The 20,051-nt window shown below is 36.8% G+C and overlaps 1 protein-coding gene across 1 annotated transcript in view; it reads right to left on the bottom strand.

Moving 5' to 3' along the window:
* Positions 1-19,000, bottom strand: part of SLC30A5 (solute carrier family 30 member 5) — a 28,519-nt gene extending 9,519 nt beyond the window's left edge. The window contains exons 1-8 of the mRNA XM_068535448.1: positions 18,675-19,000; positions 10,103-10,225; positions 8,623-8,689; positions 7,346-7,431; positions 4,494-4,581; positions 2,052-2,139; positions 771-847; positions 358-528 (exon numbers count right to left, since the gene is read on the bottom strand). Coding sequence (XP_068391549.1) covers positions 358-528; positions 771-847; positions 2,052-2,139; positions 4,494-4,581; positions 7,346-7,431; positions 8,623-8,689; positions 10,103-10,225; positions 18,675-18,760 — 786 coding nt within the window. The 5' untranslated portion in view covers positions 18,761-19,000. The remainder of the gene's footprint in view (positions 1-357; positions 529-770; positions 848-2,051; positions 2,140-4,493; positions 4,582-7,345; positions 7,432-8,622; positions 8,690-10,102; positions 10,226-18,674) is intronic.
* Between the last annotated feature and the right edge of the window lie 1,051 nt (positions 19,001-20,051).

Genomic DNA, 20,051 nt, shown 5'->3' with positions numbered 1-20,051 from the left:
TGATTCAATATGATTTGTAAAATGCCAAAATATAAGAGTTATAAGATATTGGCACATTTTCCTAGTACTCCCCAAAGTATTCAACAAAGAAGCATTATTGTTTAATAATTTTATAAATACTTGGCGATACACAATCCTTGGGTTTGTGGGTAGGTATTAAATTATTATTAATATTATTATTAGTATTTAACTGATTCCTATGGGCCACAGGAATGGGAGGGATATATAAATGTAATAGTACTTGATAATTTAAAGCCACTTGCAACATCAAATTGAAATAAAATACAATGTACTGAACTAAAATCTATAAATAACAGCAACTTATTTTACTTATTACCAGTAAATTCCTGCTCTTACCTCAGTTGTCACAGAAAGAACAATGACCCATGGGCATAAGAGAAGCACAGAAACAAGATGGGATAAAGCTTGAAGACGTTTGGTTCCACCAACATCTATAGAGAGTTTTCTGGAAGCTGTATGAAAACCAACTTTACAACACAAAGCCAGTACTAGCAATAATACTCCACCCTATGAGTAAAAGTAGATAAGTCTCATTAGAAACACACAGTTTAACACTCAAGCCTTAAATACATAATATTTAAAGAAACGGAGCTAGCATGTTTTTTCCATAACCCAAATTACTGAACTACTTAAATGGCTGGCAGTACTGTAAATTACTGATAACTTATTTTAAATGTACTTTTAAAGTTACAGTTGCTGTAACTTTTCAGAATCTCTTGATCACCTTAGGAACAAAGAAAAGAACATACCTTGTGATCTGCCACACCTAAGAAGGCAATGGCTGTGTAAAGCATGTGAGTTAGAGCACTGTCATGATGTCCTTCAGCTAAGTGAGTTGGAGTGAAGGAAAAAAAATTCCAAATATTAACTCTTTGAATCCTGAAGTCCTCCTGGAATTTTAGCTACATTATTTTGGGTTGACTATACACTAATCTGAGGGCAAACCTGACTATCCTCAACAATATGTTTCCCTTAAAAACAAAAGAAAATAATTAAAAATTTAATTTTGGGACATGATTTATAAATTAGAATGGCCTATATATATATTTCTTTTGTTGTCTCCAAAACAATTATAATAGTGCTTAAGGCACAGTTGTTAAATTTTAGTGCTTAACCTCCAAAAGACATATGCATGCATACTCTAAAGAGGACAAAGGGACAAGAGCAAGGAACCTCCTTAGATCACTCCTATCCAATGGAATTGGATATGACATGTAAAAATCAGTCCTAAATCTGTTTCTAAGCCATTGACCACATAAGCCTCAGCAAAGCAAGCAGCAAGCAAAAGAGGGTACAGTGGGCAACAACTGTCTAACAATCAACCTGGAGTTTTGCAAAGTCATGCTGTCCTCTTTCACTGTAACAAAGTAAACTGACATTAGTTAACTAATAGGTTTTACAGCAGTATCAGTAACCAGAAGAATCAAAACTGGTGTTCTGAGTCCTGCTAAATGGAGTGGGCAACGGTATGTAGATAGGAAAGAACAGTGCATGACTGCAGAGGAAAATGAGTAGATATATTTGATTGGAAAGTTGGGTTTATATAAGAGACGAGTGGGGGCTGAGTTGGAAATAATAATTTAGAGCAAGAGAGCGAATACCAGGTTAAGGAATTTGAACTTCTTCTTTCAGGCAAGATGCCAAAGGTTTTTCATTTAATCTCAAAAAAGTTTATATTTAATAATTGCCACTGACTTCTAAAAGGAGCATTTAAATTGTTAAATTACAAGAGAGCAAATAGATTGATTTTGTTGAGTGGTAAATCACCTATTTTTTTTTAATAGCATCAGGACATTCTAAAATATTCTTTCATTGTCCCTAAATTTCTGAAAACTTAGGGTGCTGTAAAAGATATTGAGATGCTATAAAATATTTAATTTAGAATGAATTTATTCGTTATTTGAATACTGATTTAGAATACCTACATCAATCTATGAAAGTTTCATTCATGATTGATCAGTATAATTCAGTCACTCCTTCATTTCCCATTGTGCCAGACTAAAAAACTCCGATCTTTTGCAAAAGGATACGGTGTTCAGCCATTTTAGCCATGAGATCATCATTGTCGAAAAGCAATAGGCAGATCACAGCAATAATGAAAAAAGCAGCCCCTCTTGTCTGAAAATGAAGAGAATAACAGCAAGAATAGCTTTCTCAAGTGTTGATTTTTAAGACCATGACTATACAAATGCTAAAGAAAATATTTTTCAGATAAATATTTAAAGAAAAAATAACATCTGACATTAAAGTCCTTATACTGTACAATATAAATTTACAGTATTAACAATGAGATACAAAAGTAAAGAGCTCCAACAAATTCTGTAGGATATTTTTAGGGCACTTGACAATTTGACAACTTCAATTGTCTCCTTGCTAGTACCGATAGGCATGTTACCATGCACAAACCATTAAATGTTCACAGAACTAATCTTCCTAAATGTTACTTTGCTTCTGTTTGAAAAGCCCAAGTAACTAAGAAATAATTAGTAGTGACCTAATTTATTCTACAACATGCAAGTAATAGAGAAGACAGCTGATTTACAATAATGTCAGTAACCTAGTTACCACTCTTCTAGGGAAAAAGAACTAAGAGGGCGTGTTAAGAAAATTAGCAAAGTCATCTCTAATAGGTAGGAAAGGTATTAAAAGCTGAATACACTTCTTATGTTCTCATTCCAGGGAAAGGATTTTGACAAGAGAAAACTGTAGAAAGGACATACTATCCAGGTTTATGCAAATACTTCAGAATTTTTGGTAAAGAAGCAATCTAAATAGCATTATTATACATTCTCTATTTACAAATTTACAGGTGTAATACCAGATACTTCGATAAAATAAAAATTTTAAATGAAAAATGAGGATCCTATTTTATTCATTATACGACTACCACTACATTTGATAAATTCTCTATTAGTGTGGTAGGTATTTTGACAAAAGTTAGTATACATAAACCACACAATTTAAAATTTCATAATTTTCATTGAATCAGAACGTGGTAACATTAACAATACCCAAATATGGAGAATATAACTTAATCTTTTCTTAGCAAAGAGGGCAACTGAGAATTTTGTTATGCTTCAGAGTCAGACTAAGAAAAAAAAATCACAGTCCTGGTGAGATACCCAGATTCATTATTGACACTAACGACAGGATATGTAAGATCCATACTCTCATTTCTGATTAGTGCAGTAAAATGTTTAATGTTTTAAAGTCATTTGTATTTCTTTTGTGAGTTGTCTTTTCCTCTCCTTTGCTCATTTCTATTGAGGATCTTCAGCATTTTTTAAAACTATTTGAGTGATTATATTTAAAAAAAAAAAAGTAAAACTTCTATCTGTGGCAATTTGTTATTGTTGTTAGTTTGTTGTTTGCACAATGATTTCTGTTACAACACAGATGCTTGTAATCGTTATGCAGTCAAACGTACTTGGTTTGCCCTTTGTGATTTTTTTCTACTGGTTTTATGCTCAGAAAGTTCTTCTCTGTCCATAGATTAATTATCCATCTATATTTTATTCTATGCTTTTACAAATATCTTTTTTTTTTAACCACAAAAATCTTCAATCCACTTGACATTTATTTTGGAGTACTCTGTGAGTGAGGGGAAAAGATTAAATAGTGGCATATACTTTAATACCCAAGGATCCAATTTGAAATCTACAGGCTGGGTAGACTCTGCTCTACTTGGCATGTTACTTTGTTCACTTTATTTTACTCATCTGCCTCCATTATTTAGCCTGAAAGCCAGAACAGAAACTATTAAACCTTATTTCCCTTTATTTCTCCTTTCCTCTGTAACGGGCACAATGCGTCATGCATAGGAAGCATTTAATTTGGTAAATAAAAGTATTGTAGCTGTAAGTTATAATTGCACATTGGTGATGTATTTACTAAAAAGAGATTAATACTTAAATTATGGAAGATGAATAGGGTCGCCTAATTGGCAAAACATTCATCAGACTTTAAATATAACAAGTTCTTAGGGACGTATTTTCCAAAAATGATGTATAGGAGTTAAGAATGAGATAGGGGAGGGATCAGGTATAGCATGAAGGAGATGTCTGTGGTGATCAATCAGTCCTGCATCTTGACTGTGGTGATGGTTACACAGATCTACACACACACACATATACACACGAGTGTATGTAAAACTGGTGAAATCTGAATAAGGTCTATGGATTGTACCAATGTCAATTTCCTGGTTTTGATAGTATAAGAGCTGGGTAAGAAGTTACTATTGAAACTGAGTGAAGGGCACAAGCACCTCTCTGTACTATATGTGCAGCTTCCTAGGAATATATAATGATTTCAAAATAAAAAGTAAAAAACAAAATGTTTGTGAGAAAAATTTATAATTAGCAGAAAAAGCCTCTGCATTCTTTTAAATGGTAAAGGATACTATTTTACTGCCTTAGATAGTATTTTACATGTACACTTTCAATTTTCAAGTAACGAATAATGGAAAATTCTACCTTTGCTGGTCCTCCTCCAGAACTAGTGAACAAAACACTGAGCAGTGAGATGACAACAATATCACTGTGCTCGAAAAGCAGCAAAGTCCTACAAAAATAAAACATTATCATTCATGAAATATATCTGATCTTTATCAGGAAGCATGAATTCCACTAGAGTAAGGGAGAAGAAAATAAATCTTTCCCCTTGATTTTCGTAAAACATTATGGGAAAAATAAATATGTACAGCTGTTTTGGAAAATATTCTGGCATTATCTGCCTTAGGAAGGTTGAAGCTACAAATATCTAATAATACCATTTGTAGGATTATATCATACAGGTTTCTTGTATATACGTACCAGGAAACACTTATAAGACACCAGCATTGTTTGCAATAGCCCCAAACTAGAAACAACCTAAATACCCACTGATGAGAGAATGGATAATACAATTTAGAGTATATCCATTCAAAGGACTATTATACAGTGGTAAAAATGAATGAAATTCTATGACTATATTAAGAAATACAGAATTGTATACTTTAAAAATGCTACAAACTGAATGTATGTGTCTCCTTCTCTCCCCCATTCATACGTTAAACTCAATCACCAACGTGTCGATATTAGGAGGTAAAGAACACCTTTGAGAGGTGCTTAGGTTATGAGGGTGAAACCCTCATGAATGGGATTATTGCCTTTATAAAAGAGACCACAGAGAGCTCCCTCGCCCTTCTGCTATGTGAGGTTACAGTGAAGAGACAAGACGGCTGTCTATGAACCAGGAAGCAGTCTCTCACCACACACTGAATCTGCTTTGCCTTGATCTTGGCCTTCCTAGCCTCCAGAACCATGAGAAACAAATTTGTATTTTTTAAAAGTCACCCAGCCCATGGTATTTTTATTATAGCAGTCCCAATGGACTAAGACAAAAAGAGTGAATTTTATGGTATGTGAATTACATTTCAAAAAACTAAAACAAAAGTGAATGAACTATATATATATGTGTGTGTATATATATATATATATATATATACACACACACACACTCACACACACACATACATACATACACACACATAGCTCTACATGCATCAAAATGGGCAAATCTCAAACATAACACTGAATGGAAAAAGTATGCTGCACAAAAATACATGCAATGTAATTCTATTCATATAAAGTAAAAAACTTGCAAAAAAGAAATGTGTACATATATGGTAAAACTATAAAGAAAACCAAGAGAATGAAAATCAAAATTTAAGATGCTGGTTACATCCAATGGTAGGGGGAGAGGGGGATACACAGGGCAACAAAGGAACTGGTAAGGTTTTATTTGGGAGATACATGAATGTTCATATTTATTTATGTTTATTCTTTTATATGTATGAATATTAAAAAAATTAAAAACATTATTGCCAGCTAAAGGGAGCTTATAGGATCTACATGGGAACAGATTTTCAGCTGCTCATTAGAAAAATTTTCATTTTTCCTCCTTATTCAAAAATCTGTAATGAGAACACAGCAAGTGATTATTTTAGTTCTGTTAATATTTGGGAGATTACAATTAAAAAAATATATATCAGCAGAATGATACTAACTTAAAATAAGACAGGCTATGAAACACCAAAGGAGTCTTTCTAATCAAGAAACTGAATGACAATTTTAGTAAAAGAATGAGAGGGGCAGTGTTGGCAGAGGAGCTGGTGGTAGTGAGTGGTTGTAAGGGCAGAAGTAGATGACTAAATAAGGAGCCAAGGAAGAATTTAACAACTTTCCCCCTTCCTTCCCTAGCCTAACACACAGGGACAGTGATTTAGTAACAAACAGACCAAAAGATCACTTCATGAATAAGAAATTACCACTCAATCATATTCAAGCATAAACTGAAAAGGTTTTCCCCAAGCTGAGAAATCCCAGCCAGCTTTCCCACCACGCCAGGAAGCTGCTGCTGTCACGGACAGGGATATGACACTGGAATTATATACACCCCTCCTTTGACAAAGCACAGGGTAAACAAGCCAAAGGGAGCCAAACCCAGAGCTATTCCATTGTCTGGGAGAGGAGAAAAGACTTTTCACAAAGCATTTCCCACTGATCACTTTCTACTGTCCACTCCATCATCCTCAGTGAGATTCTTCAGAACACCCTTCATCTTATTCCTTACTTCTTGTCCCATATTCCACACCCCCATCAATGGCAAGGCACTTTTGCTTATAATTTTGAGATAGAGAAATATTAAAGGAAGACTTATGCATGGTTGCACCTGTTATAATTCCTATTAAATTAAGTGGCCCTAAAGAATTCCGCCCCCCCCGAACCGACCAATTTACATAAAAAGATCTATAGAGACTTAAGGGAATATGAAATGAGAGTTAAACTTATCTTTAATGATTGGCACACTATTCCCAAGACATCTGTTTATAACCATATCTTTCAAGCATCTTCTGTGGGTAGTAGAGAACTTTCAGAGTTGGGGGGAGGGGGAAGCATTTTTTAAAGATTTTGCTTTCCTCCTTATTGGTTGATTTTATTTACCATTTCAGACTTTTCGTTTCTAAAACCAGCTGCTAAAAGGGATCACCAATGAATAAAAAGTCATGTATGCTAAAAGTTTTCTGAAACTGTTTGGACTCTAACTAGTAAAATATCTATGACAGATCATGAACAATACGTTAATGGCATCCACCAAAGAACGAGTCCACCAACTAAACAGGTCCTCAATATATATATACTCAGTGAGCTGTACCCAATGTTATAGAAGAAGTGAAAGAAGCATTTGTACATAACTGACAAACATCTGACATAAAACATAATGGCACAAAACTAATATTCAAAATGAAGAAACATAAACATTCAAAATATGCATTTCTATTTACCTTAGTGGTCCACAAAGAGTGAGGCCAAAAAACCACAAAAGTGAAATGATACACCCAGCAACTGCATGTTTAAATATTTTGACCCACTAAAAATGGAAACAAAAAATTAAAAATTTCAGTCATATGTTTTGCCAAATATCTCAAAATCTTAAAAACACATAGGGAAAGATAATGGTAACACAAATATTTTAAAGGCCAAATAGTTACATATTTTAAAATTAAATAGAAATTATTAAGATCCCTTGACTAAATCTAGATTTGCAAGATAGTATTCTGTTTTTCATTTTCCATATTCTTGTCTGTTGCTAGATCCTGAAATCTTTTTCTATAGCGTACAATTTTTTCTGTTTTTTACACTAGTTCTCACTAGTTTGCTGGGAACACTTAATGTTTTAGTTTTTAAATTCTTCTCCAGCAGGGATATTCAGCCCTTCAATTATTTGAAAAGAGAGGGAAAAAAGTTAAGATGGGGTTTAAAATATTAATCCTGTTTTAAAAAATGTTCTTGGTCTCTAAAACAGAGGTACTTAAATTCGTCTAATAAAAAATCATGGCACAGGTTTCTAAGTTGTGGCATAATGCAAATATGCAGTAGGGTGTAACTACTGTCCAAAGAGGTGATAATATGAGATGATGCAGAATGAAGGACATTTCTGGTATGCATCCTGAACCTCAGATGCTTAAAGGCAATAATAACGATGAAGAGGGTGACAGCTGATATGTACTGCATACTCACTATAGGCCACGCACTATTTTAAGAACTTCACATGTATTAATTCATTTATTCCTTATAGCTCCATTAGGAAGGCATTATTATCTCCATTTTACAGGTCAGAAAATGAAGGTAGAGAAATTAAGTAACTTGCTTAAAGTAAGGTTTGTAATTACAACAGCCATGAATTTGTCTGACTCCAGAGGCCTTGTTCGTAACCCCTATGCTTTATCTGCTTCCCAGTGACATTTATTCTAGGCTTCTGGGCATGTCTACATTGTCTGATTTGTAAATCTTTTCAGCATATGGATCCTGTATTAAAAAAATAATTATATGCATGCTTGAAACATTTTCTACCCTTGTCCACATTTTTAAACACTTCATTATCTTAGCACTTTAGCATTTACTCTTGAAGCCTCAGTTCTGAAATGATAAGTCAAGGGCAAGTTAACTCTGGAAATGTTCTGCTGAGCACTTAAAATCATTCAGTAAGTAACCCTGATCAAGGAAAGAACACTGCCTCCTGGTCCACTGCTAGGACAAAAGGATTCTGCAAAAGACTTACCTGGCGTTTGGTAATACTTTTCCCAGAAGAAAAAGGCTTTTGAAACAAAACCATAAAAAATGCAGTCCTGTGAATATTGAAACAGTAATATATTAGTATTAATTAATCTTATATACAAGGTGTGGTTTTAAGTAAAGACACTTAAACAAATATACTAGAATTTGAAGGGTATGTTAACCTCTAAAGAAAATATACTAGAGAACAATACTTATTTTAATAAGGCTTCCACTACAATATTTTGGGAACTCTTCTTTCTTCTGTATCTGCCTTCAGAACCAGTTTACAAGCCACCAAAGAAGTCTCAATATTTTTTTATACTTTACCAAAGAAAATAATTCCTATCTTCTCTAAAATTTAGTAATAACAAATCTTGAAATAGAAATGAAGAAAGTACTCATCATATATCCCTACCTTTCATATTCCCAAAATAGTTATATAAAAATATATTCAAGTGGTGCTAAAAATTTCCTAGTCAAGAATCACTTTCCATAATTACTAAAATTGCCAGGAGTCTAACAGATTCTTTTCTTTTTTTTTTTTGTCTGAGTTGGATCTTTGTTGCTGTGCGTGGGCTTTCTCTAGCTGCGGCGAGTGGGGGCTACTCTTCATTGCGGTGCACGGGTTCTCATTGCGGTGGCTTCTCTTGTTGCATCAAGTGGGCTTCAGCAGTTGTAGCGTGCAGGCTCTAGAGCGCAGGCTCAGTAGTTGTGGTGCACGGGCTTAGTTGCTCGCAGCATGTGGGATCTTCCATGGACCAGGGATCGAACCCGTGTCCCCTGCATTGGCAGGCGGATTCTTAACCACTGCGCCACCAGGGAAGTCCCTAACAGATACTTTAAACATTTAAACAAACGTTTAAAAAAATTATTTAAAAAATATTTATTTATTTTTATTTGGTTGCGCTGGGTCTTAGTTGTGGCTCATGGGCTCCTTAGTTGTGGCATGCATGTGAGATCTAGTTCCCTGACCAGGGATCAAACCCGGGCACCCTGCATTGGGAGCGCGGAGTCTTAACCACTGTACCACTGAGAAGTCCTGAGGTCAAACTATTTTTACAGAAGTATTAGGATATTATTTGCCCTTTTCACTCTTATTCTCAGGGGTGTATATTAGAGCTTTTCAGAGGCTAGTTCATGTGAGATACTGCAACAGACTGAATACTGACTCAGATATGGGGATCCAGCTGGATTCTATTAAGCCAGACATTAAATTTGCAAAAACCTCATTAACACAAGCTAAAGCAAAAGCTGATGTCTTGGCAAGCTAATAGAGTATGACAATCCTTTTTATTTTTAAATCCAGTCTCTTGGTACCTCTAACCTTAGGTATTCTATCTTTAAAAAACAATTATCAAGTACTTGTCAGGAGGAATAAAATGCACAAAATATTCTATGTAAAATATCCTAAAGATACTTAGTTAAAAAAGGATTTTCAAAGAAATTAAAACACATTAAGGAAAAAAAGAACCAGACACACTCACCCAAGTTTTAACATAAAAATAAACTGAACAATGTGAACCACTTTTAGGAGGTCATATGATTCAAAAAGCCCCACAGCCTTCAAAAATTTAGTGACACATAGTAATACGATATATTTCGTTAACCTGAAAAATAAAAACAGAAACAAGTTTCAGTATCATTGAAATCACAAGGAACTCTGTAATCCTTTTTTTTCTTATTATACAAGTAATAGGGGTCATTATGAAAACCATAAATATAAACAAAAAATGAAACAAACAAAAACTCAACTCACCCCTCCACGTGATAACTACTATTAACACTTTAGTATATATACTTTCAGATTTTTTGCAATATACGTGGACGTATTATGCATAGATACAGTCTATTAAAGAAAAAAAGGCCAAACTAAAAATAAAAATGTTCTTGATTGAGTTGCCTCAACTATTTTCTAATGTGCTTTTTAAACAATTACTCCAAACAAAGAGAATAAAAACAGAAACCAAACTATCTGTCATGAAACGAGACCATAATATAGGAAGGGAGGGGGGAATGGTGAATGCCTTAGGTTTACCTCTCCTCTGCTTTGCTAAGTGACTGCAGTTGAGTCATAGTTGAAGTGACCTGACCTACAGAGTCCTGAGAAGGCTCAGGACTCTGAAGCACCTCAGAAGGGGTGTGGAGAGCTGCAAAGAGGAGGATCATTAGGAAGTCTGCCAGGTAGTTAGGTCCCCAGAATCCCACCCAGCACAGCCAGGCAACCATCCCTCCTAAATCATGACAGGACAAGAGCTTAGCCTTTGGAGAGGTCTAGACATAAGGCAAAGGGGAAAGGAGGGATGAAGTGTTGGACTAAAATCATGGAGGTTAAAAGGAAGTTTCCCTTCTTAACCCCACCCCACCTGCCTTCCCTCATTTAACTCTAACATCCTAACTGCCAGGCTTCAATCTCCCAGCAGGAGAGCCCTTCTTTGGAGAAGCCCACCAGGGGACAAGGCCCATACAGGTCTTCTAACTAGCTTTTTAGGCCTCACTCAAATAAGAATGGCCAAATATGGATAATCAATCCTTTACTATAAGCCTATAATGAGAGACCAAACAAATTAAAACAGCAAAGAAATTTAAAAGATACAGAGATCATAGGGAATAGCAGAAAACACCAAAGAACTATAAATAATATTCTTGGATAAGAAACAAAAGTTCATACATGAAAAAATGAGCCTGCCATAAAAAGAAACGAAAAAGAAGCTCCTGAAAGAGCAATCAGAAAACAGTGAAGAAATTATCTCAGTTTTCTAGCTTAGTAGTCTTCTTTGGTCATATACCTCTAATAGTAAAAAAAATTTTGCACCTGAAACCGATTATTTGTACATTACAAACATGTACTACTCTCCTGATATTATGTTATAAAACATACACAAATTAGAAATGAAAAAGAATGAGATAAAAAGGTGAGAAAAAAAAAAAAAAAAGGTGAGAACTTCTAATATCCCCCCACAACAGATCATCTTTGCAAGTCATTCAGGAGACTACTTTCTAAGTTTATATCTAACAGCTGTTAATACATTAAAAAGGAGATATAAGGGATGTCCAAAGCCAGCACACCAGCAGGAATGAGAAGTCTCTATGGGAGAAAAATACAAAAAAGCAAACACAGAAGTTTAAGGGAAACCTAAGTCATTCAAATAGCAGAGTTAAAACAATTTGATATGCAATGATATCAATGTATGTACGATGGTATAAAAATCAATGAGTGTGAATCATTAAGTCCCATGGCACTGAATCAACAAACAGCAATCTGCTTAAGAAGGCATGAAAATATATATTTTTGGAAGATTTTGATGCAACTATGAAAATAAATTTCAGTCCTTGAAAGAATGAATCTCAGCAATTCCAACATCTTCACTGTCCGATGGCTCATTTTCTGTTTTAGTCCAAATAATATCATAGTATATTAAAGAAAATCAGATTTGGAACAAAGTGGTTTTTCTTTTCATGAACATAATCTGGGGGGCTTTTTAATAGTGCAATCTGGGAGTTTTAACAATGTGACAATTAATCACCAAGAAGCTAATAAAAATGTTATTGTGAAATAAAGTAAGTCAAATCCTAAAGCACAGAAGTTCCTACTTACTCTACCTGTAGAATAGTATAAACACTGAAACTTCTGTTTAAAAGATCAAGCAGATTTTCTGGGGTGATAAAAAGCATCCTATAGCTTGATTATGCTGAAAGTAACATGGGTATGCATTTGTGAAAAATGAAAACTGGTACCTTTAAAATCTATGCATTTTACGGTAGGTAATTTTTTTTTTTTTTTTAAAGAAATTCACGGTCTTTTATTTATTTATTTATTTATTTATGACTGTGTTGAGTCTTCGTTTCTGTGCGAGGGCTTTCTCTAGTTGTGGCAAGTGGGGACCACTCTTCATCGCGGTGCGTGGGCCTCTCACCATCGCGGACTCTCTTGTTGCGGAGCACAGGCTCCAGACACGCAGGCTCAGTAATTGTGGCTCACAGGCCCAGTTGCTCCGCGGCATGTGGGATCCTCCCAGACCAGGGCTCGAACCCGTGTCCCCTGCATTGGCAGGCAGATTCTCAACCACTGCGCCACCAGGGAAGCCATACGGTAGGTAATTTTATCTCAATGAAAAAAGGAGTATTGGAAAAAATAAATAAAATTAAAATTATGGCTATGATAAAAAAAAATCGAGTGTATTTTGTTTCTGGGTTGTTTGTAGACAGGCTGAAAACACACAGTACAACACGAAAAATCTACCAAATTTCTAGTAATTGTCTAGGTATTTACTAGAAAGTAAATGTATATATGCTAGAAGAAACAGAACACTAATATTTAAAAGCTGAAAAACACCTTAGAGGTTCCCTAGTCCAATTCCTCTCATGTCACAGATTGGGAAGTTGAAGTCCACAGAGTTAGCTAGGGTCAAGTCCACGTCTCTTAAGTATGCTCTTTTAATATGTCACACAGAAAACCAAAGTTCATCCAAAAGGCTTTGAGGATTCCCATCTTCTAAACTGTTCCCAATTATACATTCACAGTGGCCCACATATAGGGTAAAATCATCTTTAAATATGAAAAACAAAATGCATATTAAGACCTAAGATTAATGTCGATTTTGGCCCATTTAAGCTAGAGAAAAAAGTCAGATAAACTTAAGTAAATTAACTATATTAATGTTAATTAGATACTCCAGTCATGGTAGCAATTTATAATTAGCAAATAAAAATACTACTCTTGAGCTAGAAATCTTTTGTTTATTCAGTTCTTAACCCAGGGACTTGCATAATACGTGCTCAGCAAATGTTTACTAAATGAAAGAATGCGAATTCTACAATTACACTTGTGTGATACAGTAATATCTAGCACAATAATGTAGATAGTGCAGTAGTACAGTACATAACTGGCAGTCAAGCTTCTGGCAATTTAAACTATCATCAACCCAGTTATGAATTCAGAATGAAAGACATCAAGTAGAGAGAGGAAAGCTCAAAACCTCAAGTGCTTCACTCCTTAAGTTCTTACTAGGTGTAAAAATAAGGCAGCAGGATAGAAGCAAGGACACAAAAAACAACACTGTCAACAAGACAGAGAGGGAGAAAACAAAGACCAGGAAAAACTGACAAAGGGACATTAAAAATCACAGCAATCTGGGAATTCCTGAGGTCAGCAAAGAGCCTTGTATACCCTCATGGGGTTATTAAGCCATTCTTCAATATTCCCTGCTCACTTACTATGTGCCAGATGTCATCTGTGGCTAATGAGACCTGTCTGTCAGGGTGGTTTCAGGTACTACAGTCTTCTCTCTTCCTGATAAAAGGGCCTGATGCAGCTGGAACTAGTTCTGCGTTCTTTCTGACTTCAAAGGAGGACTTTTATCTAAAATGTATCTTAAAAATGTTATCAACATGTTAACATTCTCTAAAAAATGTCATCCATTTTATAATAAGCCTGAATATGAGAGCCACACTTGGGACGGCAGAGAGCAAAGACCAAGAATCTGGTCCCAGATGGTACTGCTGAGGGGCTGAACAAATACCAGCAAACTCTGGTTTCTTTTATGTGAGAAGAATATATCTGTATGTGCTTAAAGCTCTCTTACTTTGGTTGCTCACAACTAAATGCATTTCTAGGTGTTATCCAAGAAACTAAATGTGTATTAGAGGCCCTGCCCTCAAGGAGTTTGAGGTCTAAGGAAGACAGGCAAGAAACAACTATTTATGTGACCCAAGTAAGTAGCAGAGATCTAAAGGAATACATGTGGAAGTAACTAATTGTAACTAGGGAAGCAAAAGTCATCTTCAGAGTCTGAGATGTCTCAGTGTATATTAAAGACTAAGTAGAAAAAACAAACAACCCAATCAAAAAACGGGCAGAAGACCTAAATAGACATTTCTCCAAAGAAGACATACAGATGGCCAAGAGGCACATGTTATCGCTAATTATCAGAGAAAGGCAAATCAAAACTACATGAGGTATCACCTCACACCAGTCAGAATGGCCATCATCAAAAACTCTACAAATAATAAATGCTGGAGAGGGTATGGTGGGGATGTAAATTGGTGCAGCCACTACGGAGAACAGTAGGGAGGTTCCTTAAAAAACTAGAGTTGCTGGGGAATTCCCTGGTGGTCCATTGGTTAAGATTCCAGGCTTTCACTGCTGGGGGACCAGGTTCGATCCCTGGTCAGGGAACTAAGATCCTGCAGGCCACACGGTGTGGCCAAGTAAATAAATAAATTAAAATGTAAAAAACAAACAAAGTTGCCATACGATCCAGCAATCCCACTCCTGGGTATATATCCAGAAAAGATGAAAACTCTAATTGAAAAGATATGTGCACCCCAATGTCCACAGCAGCACTATTTACAATAGCCAAGACAAGGAAGCAAGCTGTGTCCATCGACAGATGAATGGATAAAGAAGATGTGGTACACACACACACACACACACACACACACACACACACACACACACACAATGGAATATTACTCAGCCATAAAAAAGAATGAAGTAATGCCATTTGCAGCAACATGGATGGACCTAGAGATTATCATACTAAGTGAAGTAAGTCAGACAAAGACAAATACCATATGATATCACCTATACATGGAATCTAAAAAAAGATACAAATGAACTTATTTACAAAGCAGAAACAGACTCACAGACATAGAAAACAAACTTATGGTTACCAAAGGGGAAAGGGGGGGTGGGAGGGATAAATTAGGAGTTTGGGATTAATAGATACACGCTACTATATACAAAATAGATAATCAACAGGGACCTACTGTATAGCACAGGGAACTGTATTCAATATCTTATAATAATCTATAATGGAAAAGAATCTGAAAAGAAAATATATATATATATATACACACACATATAACTGAATCACTTTGCTGTACACCTGAAACTAACACAACATTGTAAACCAACTATACTTCAATTTAAAAAAAAGAAAAGGACTAAATAGAATTACGAAGCAAGGAAAGGGAGGGGGAATTTCAAAGTACGGAGAGCAGCATACGCAGAACGCTAGTACTGGGAAGGACCTTTGAAGAAAAGCTCAGTTCACCAGATTACGCTCATAATGATCAGAAGTCATCAAGAAAAAGGTAAACTATATTTAATATACTTGTTTTAAAAAGATGGGGCAATATGTAAAATTATTTCTAAATAATTTTTGTTCAAAGTATTAACAAAACTTAAAAATTTGGCACTTTAATGGCAAGACTCAGTCATATGGAACATTAAGTATAATACTTCTTGACAATATTACTATTATGAAATTTCTGATACTTTATTCCCTTTTTAATTTTTAAAAAACAGATTATGAAAGTAATTCCTGAGTAGTTGGTTGTTATCAAAGTTTTAAAGAAAACCATTCCCAATTTCCTCCTCATAGGTGACCAACTGGGGACATCCTTCCACACCTTTTCCTTTGCATCTCCATGTATGGACAAGCACTTATTTTAGATACACTCACGTATTCACCATTGTACATATATATTTTGAAATTGTTATGTGACTTTTCATGTAATATATAGTGAAGATCTTTTATCATTATTCATTAGGAAAATTATTTTAACATTTAGCTAAAAGGTGAATACTTTGATTTTTAAAGTGTCAATTAATGAAGTCTTCCTGTTGGGCTAAAGACAAAACACTTGCTAAGGCCAAATAACCATATACTAATAAGTACACAATCCTAGTTCATGTTGTGGAGGAAAACATACTAAGGGGGAAAGCTCAGGTGTGAGGAAGGGAGGCTCTTAAATTGGGGCAGTGGCCCCTGAGCCACTCACTGACCGTTTGGGCAACTTAGCGGGATCCAATCCAACTCCCCTTAGTACCTGAGATGGCTTATATATCATTATCTGCCATTAACTAGTCTCATCAAAAGTATCACTTGTATTTTCTGTGAAGGGTTAGAAAAATCTCTGGTTCTTTAAATCTGAAATTACTGAAGTTTGAGTTTGGGTTCAAACCTGTTTCTTGGGCTTTGCCCACTGTAGCAGCTCACAGTTCTCCAGATAAAAAAAACAAATTCAGTGTATGTAATTCAAGCTTGATACATTCAATAAATATTTAAGTGTCCACTGTGTAGAAGGCGCTATAAATGAAGTTTGAGGTAACTGACTCCCAGATTAGTTACTAGGTGTGTGACCTTGGGAAAATTACTTTCCTATGTCCCAGTTACCTGATCTGAGACAAGGATGCAACTAATGAGTTTGTAGTGCTGTTGTAAGGATTAAGTGAGATGTTGCACGCAAAGTACCTGGAACATAGGAAGTACTTAATAAATGCTGGCTGTCACCCTCTGCCCTTTCCTGCAAAGAGGACTTATTGAAGCCAACATAGAAACATTTACAACAGTTCATATTTGTGAATTCAGTAATAAAAATATCCACAATTAAAGGATCTGTTAATCAGCTTTTGTTGCAGGTTATAACCATACTTTGATTTTTAGTCTACATAAAGGAAAACTCTTGCAACCTGGAATCTATTCAAAATTCAACCAGTCCTGAGTTGAATTTGACTCTGCAATGAACTACAATAGGAGCCCAGCTCTGCTAAGCAAATAATGAAAATAAGATGGCAAAGGACGGTTGACCACATCTAAGATAATGAGCTCGAGTAAATAAAAATTTTGTATTACTTATTTAAAAATAATTTCAAGTTACAGAAAAGGTGCAAGAATAGTACTCTTTACCTAGATTTTCTAATTGTTACATACTACCTTATTTGCCTTATTATCTCTCTCTAAATACAAACTTTTTTTTATCTGAACTATTAAAGAGTAAGTTACATACATCATGCTCCTTGACCCCTAACTACTTGTATTCCTAAGCCCATTTCCTTTTATGAAATCAGTAGAGTTATCAACTACAGGAAATTTAAAATGGATATACTTTTATCTAATCTATGGTCCACATACCAGTTTTGTCAACTGACCTAGTACTATCCTTTACAGCATTTTCCTCACTATTAAATCTACACCAGAATCACCTATTGCATTTAGTTGTCATGTCTCAGTAAATAATACCTGATAGGCATTGTTTTTTACAAAATGAGTTGCTCAAAATAGCCTAGAAAATTAAACTTGTAACTACAAAAAATGCAGCTGATTTAACTTCTGTTCCAGCATTTCACACAAAAATAGTTATGTTAGAAATGCTATTTCTACAGTTCCAAAGAATTTACCGAAACAACCATGTCTCAAAGGAGGTATCCAAGAACAAAAAACACTTAACTAATCTCATTAACCTTATTAAATATAAAGGCAATGAAAACCAGTTCCAACCAAACTGTTGGGCCGTATTTTATACATCTTGCGACACTACCTCAGAAATTAGGACAGGTCATGAAGGACACAATGGAAAGTGATCACTGTAGTTACTTACCTCTTGGGGGTTCGTGGGAACATTGCGGGGAGGGGGGTAATGGGGACTGTTTCCTTTTTATTCTACGAATTTCTGTACTGTTTGAATTTTTTGACAATGAGCACACATTTCTTACTTAATAATAAAACAAAATAAGCGAAGAAAGGAAAAGAAAAACTAGATGGCGGGCTGGATTCTTGTTTTGCGGGGTTAACCTGAACATCAAAGTTCATCTGTTTGTACTTTGGTTTCTTCGCCTGAAGAGATGATGGTGACCCTTCCTCTAACTTACGCAGGCAGACATCAGAAAGGTTAAGCATCACCAAACTACTATTTCAGGGAGAAAGAGCTAACAGATAATGCTTCTCATAGGTCAGAAAAACCTCTCACGTGAACTGGCCGGCAGTTCTAAGGTTAACGGTCTGCCCTGAAAACCAGAAACTCAAGCAGAACCTTCCCGGATCTTAGAGCATTCATTCCGCAGCGGGGAACGGCGGAGCCAATGAAAGCTGTAGCGGGAGGGAGTACGGAACCGAGGAGGGCGTTCCGGGCTGTCAGCCGGACGGGAGGGACGCCGGGCCCCGCGCGCACCCGGGAGGGTCCGGGCAGCGGCCGGGGAACGTGTGTCCGGAGCGGCCGGGCAGGCGTGGGGAGAGAGCGGCTCCGGAGGCGGGAGCCCGATCGGTCCCTTACCGAGCGCTGGGTACGTCCACTGGCCCGAGGCCGCCGCTGCCGCCGCCGGGGCCGGCTAGCACGTCCCCGCCGTATTTCTCCTCCATCCCGGGGATCAGGAGCCGCCGCCGCTGCCCCCGCGGCGGGGTCTCCTCATGTCTCGCCGCTGCCGCGGAACACCGGGCGCAGGCGCGTCACTCCCCCATGCCAGCGGTCCCGTCGGGTCCCCGAGACCGGCCCGCTGCCGCTGTCCCCAGCTCCGGCTCACAAGCACACGCGCGTCGGGACTAGGCCGCGGACAGTTCCGGCGCCACCGGGTTTCCCGGAGGCTCACCAGATCGGACGGGGCCAGGCCACGTCATCGGGCCCAGCAACCCTCACTCTCGTGGGAGTGCCCGACCCTGCGCCTGCGCACAGTGCAACACTCGCCGTCCCCTCCCCTTCCTAAGGCTCTTCCTACCGCTGGGCTACGGATGGAATCCTCGCCCGCTATCAGCTCCTCCCATTGATGACGCCTGAGCACATACCTGTCCCTGCAGCGCCACCTATGGGCTGTCAGGAATACAGCGGGTTCTTCTGGAGCGGAGGTAGGGGACATAGAAAATGCACAACTTGCGATTAAATAGAATAGAATTTCTTTTAAATTCTGGCTCCTAAACTGTGTTACTTAATCCTTGCACATCAGTAAACCTAGGCAGGTAGGACCAGGCTTTATTAGAGTTGTCTGTTGCTAAAAAGTTAAGAAGGTGGGCTCCTGTGTCTGTGTTGGTTTGAATCCCAAATCTGCCATTTACTAATTGTGTCACTTGGCCTTTCTGTACCTCAGTTTTCTTATCTGCAAAGTAAGAATAGTAATATCTATATCATAGGGTTGTTGGGAGGATTGTACGTGTTAATATGTGGAAAGTGTCTATAACAGTGAATGATACATAGTCATCAATAAATGTTAGCTATTATTATTATTTATAGGGAAATTTGAGGACTGGGATATGGAGATGAAAATGGGGTTTTGAACAGTGTAAATTATGATGAGTTTACAATACTCCACTTAATTCGAATGTACATAAAGACTCTTGGTAACATATAAGAGAATGAGGAGTCATAGTCTCTGCCTGCTGGGACTTCATAATCTACTGGAAAATATTCAGCAATTTGAGAGCAAGACCTAGTTGGCAACATTACACGTTAAAGGCACAAATGCTAAGGTTTCCCAAATAAGGTGTGATATGGGTATAACCAGAAAAGACTCACTGCTAGAAGCTGATCTGGAACTTGGATAAGGTTTTGGATATGGGAGAAAAGCATTGTGGGAAGATGTATCCTATGTGTAGAACACAGAGGAAGGCATGAACTTTAAAAGCTAAAGATATGTATTCTCCCGTTTGAGGCAAAGAAGAG

This window comes from Eschrichtius robustus, chromosome 2, assembly GCF_028021215.1.
Source record: "Eschrichtius robustus isolate mEscRob2 chromosome 2, mEscRob2.pri, whole genome shotgun sequence".
NCBI classification, from domain to species: Eukaryota; Metazoa; Chordata; class Mammalia; order Artiodactyla; family Eschrichtiidae; genus Eschrichtius; species Eschrichtius robustus.
Note: the sequence above shows the minus strand (reverse complement) of the source record. Positions and strands in the feature narration are given on the sequence as shown.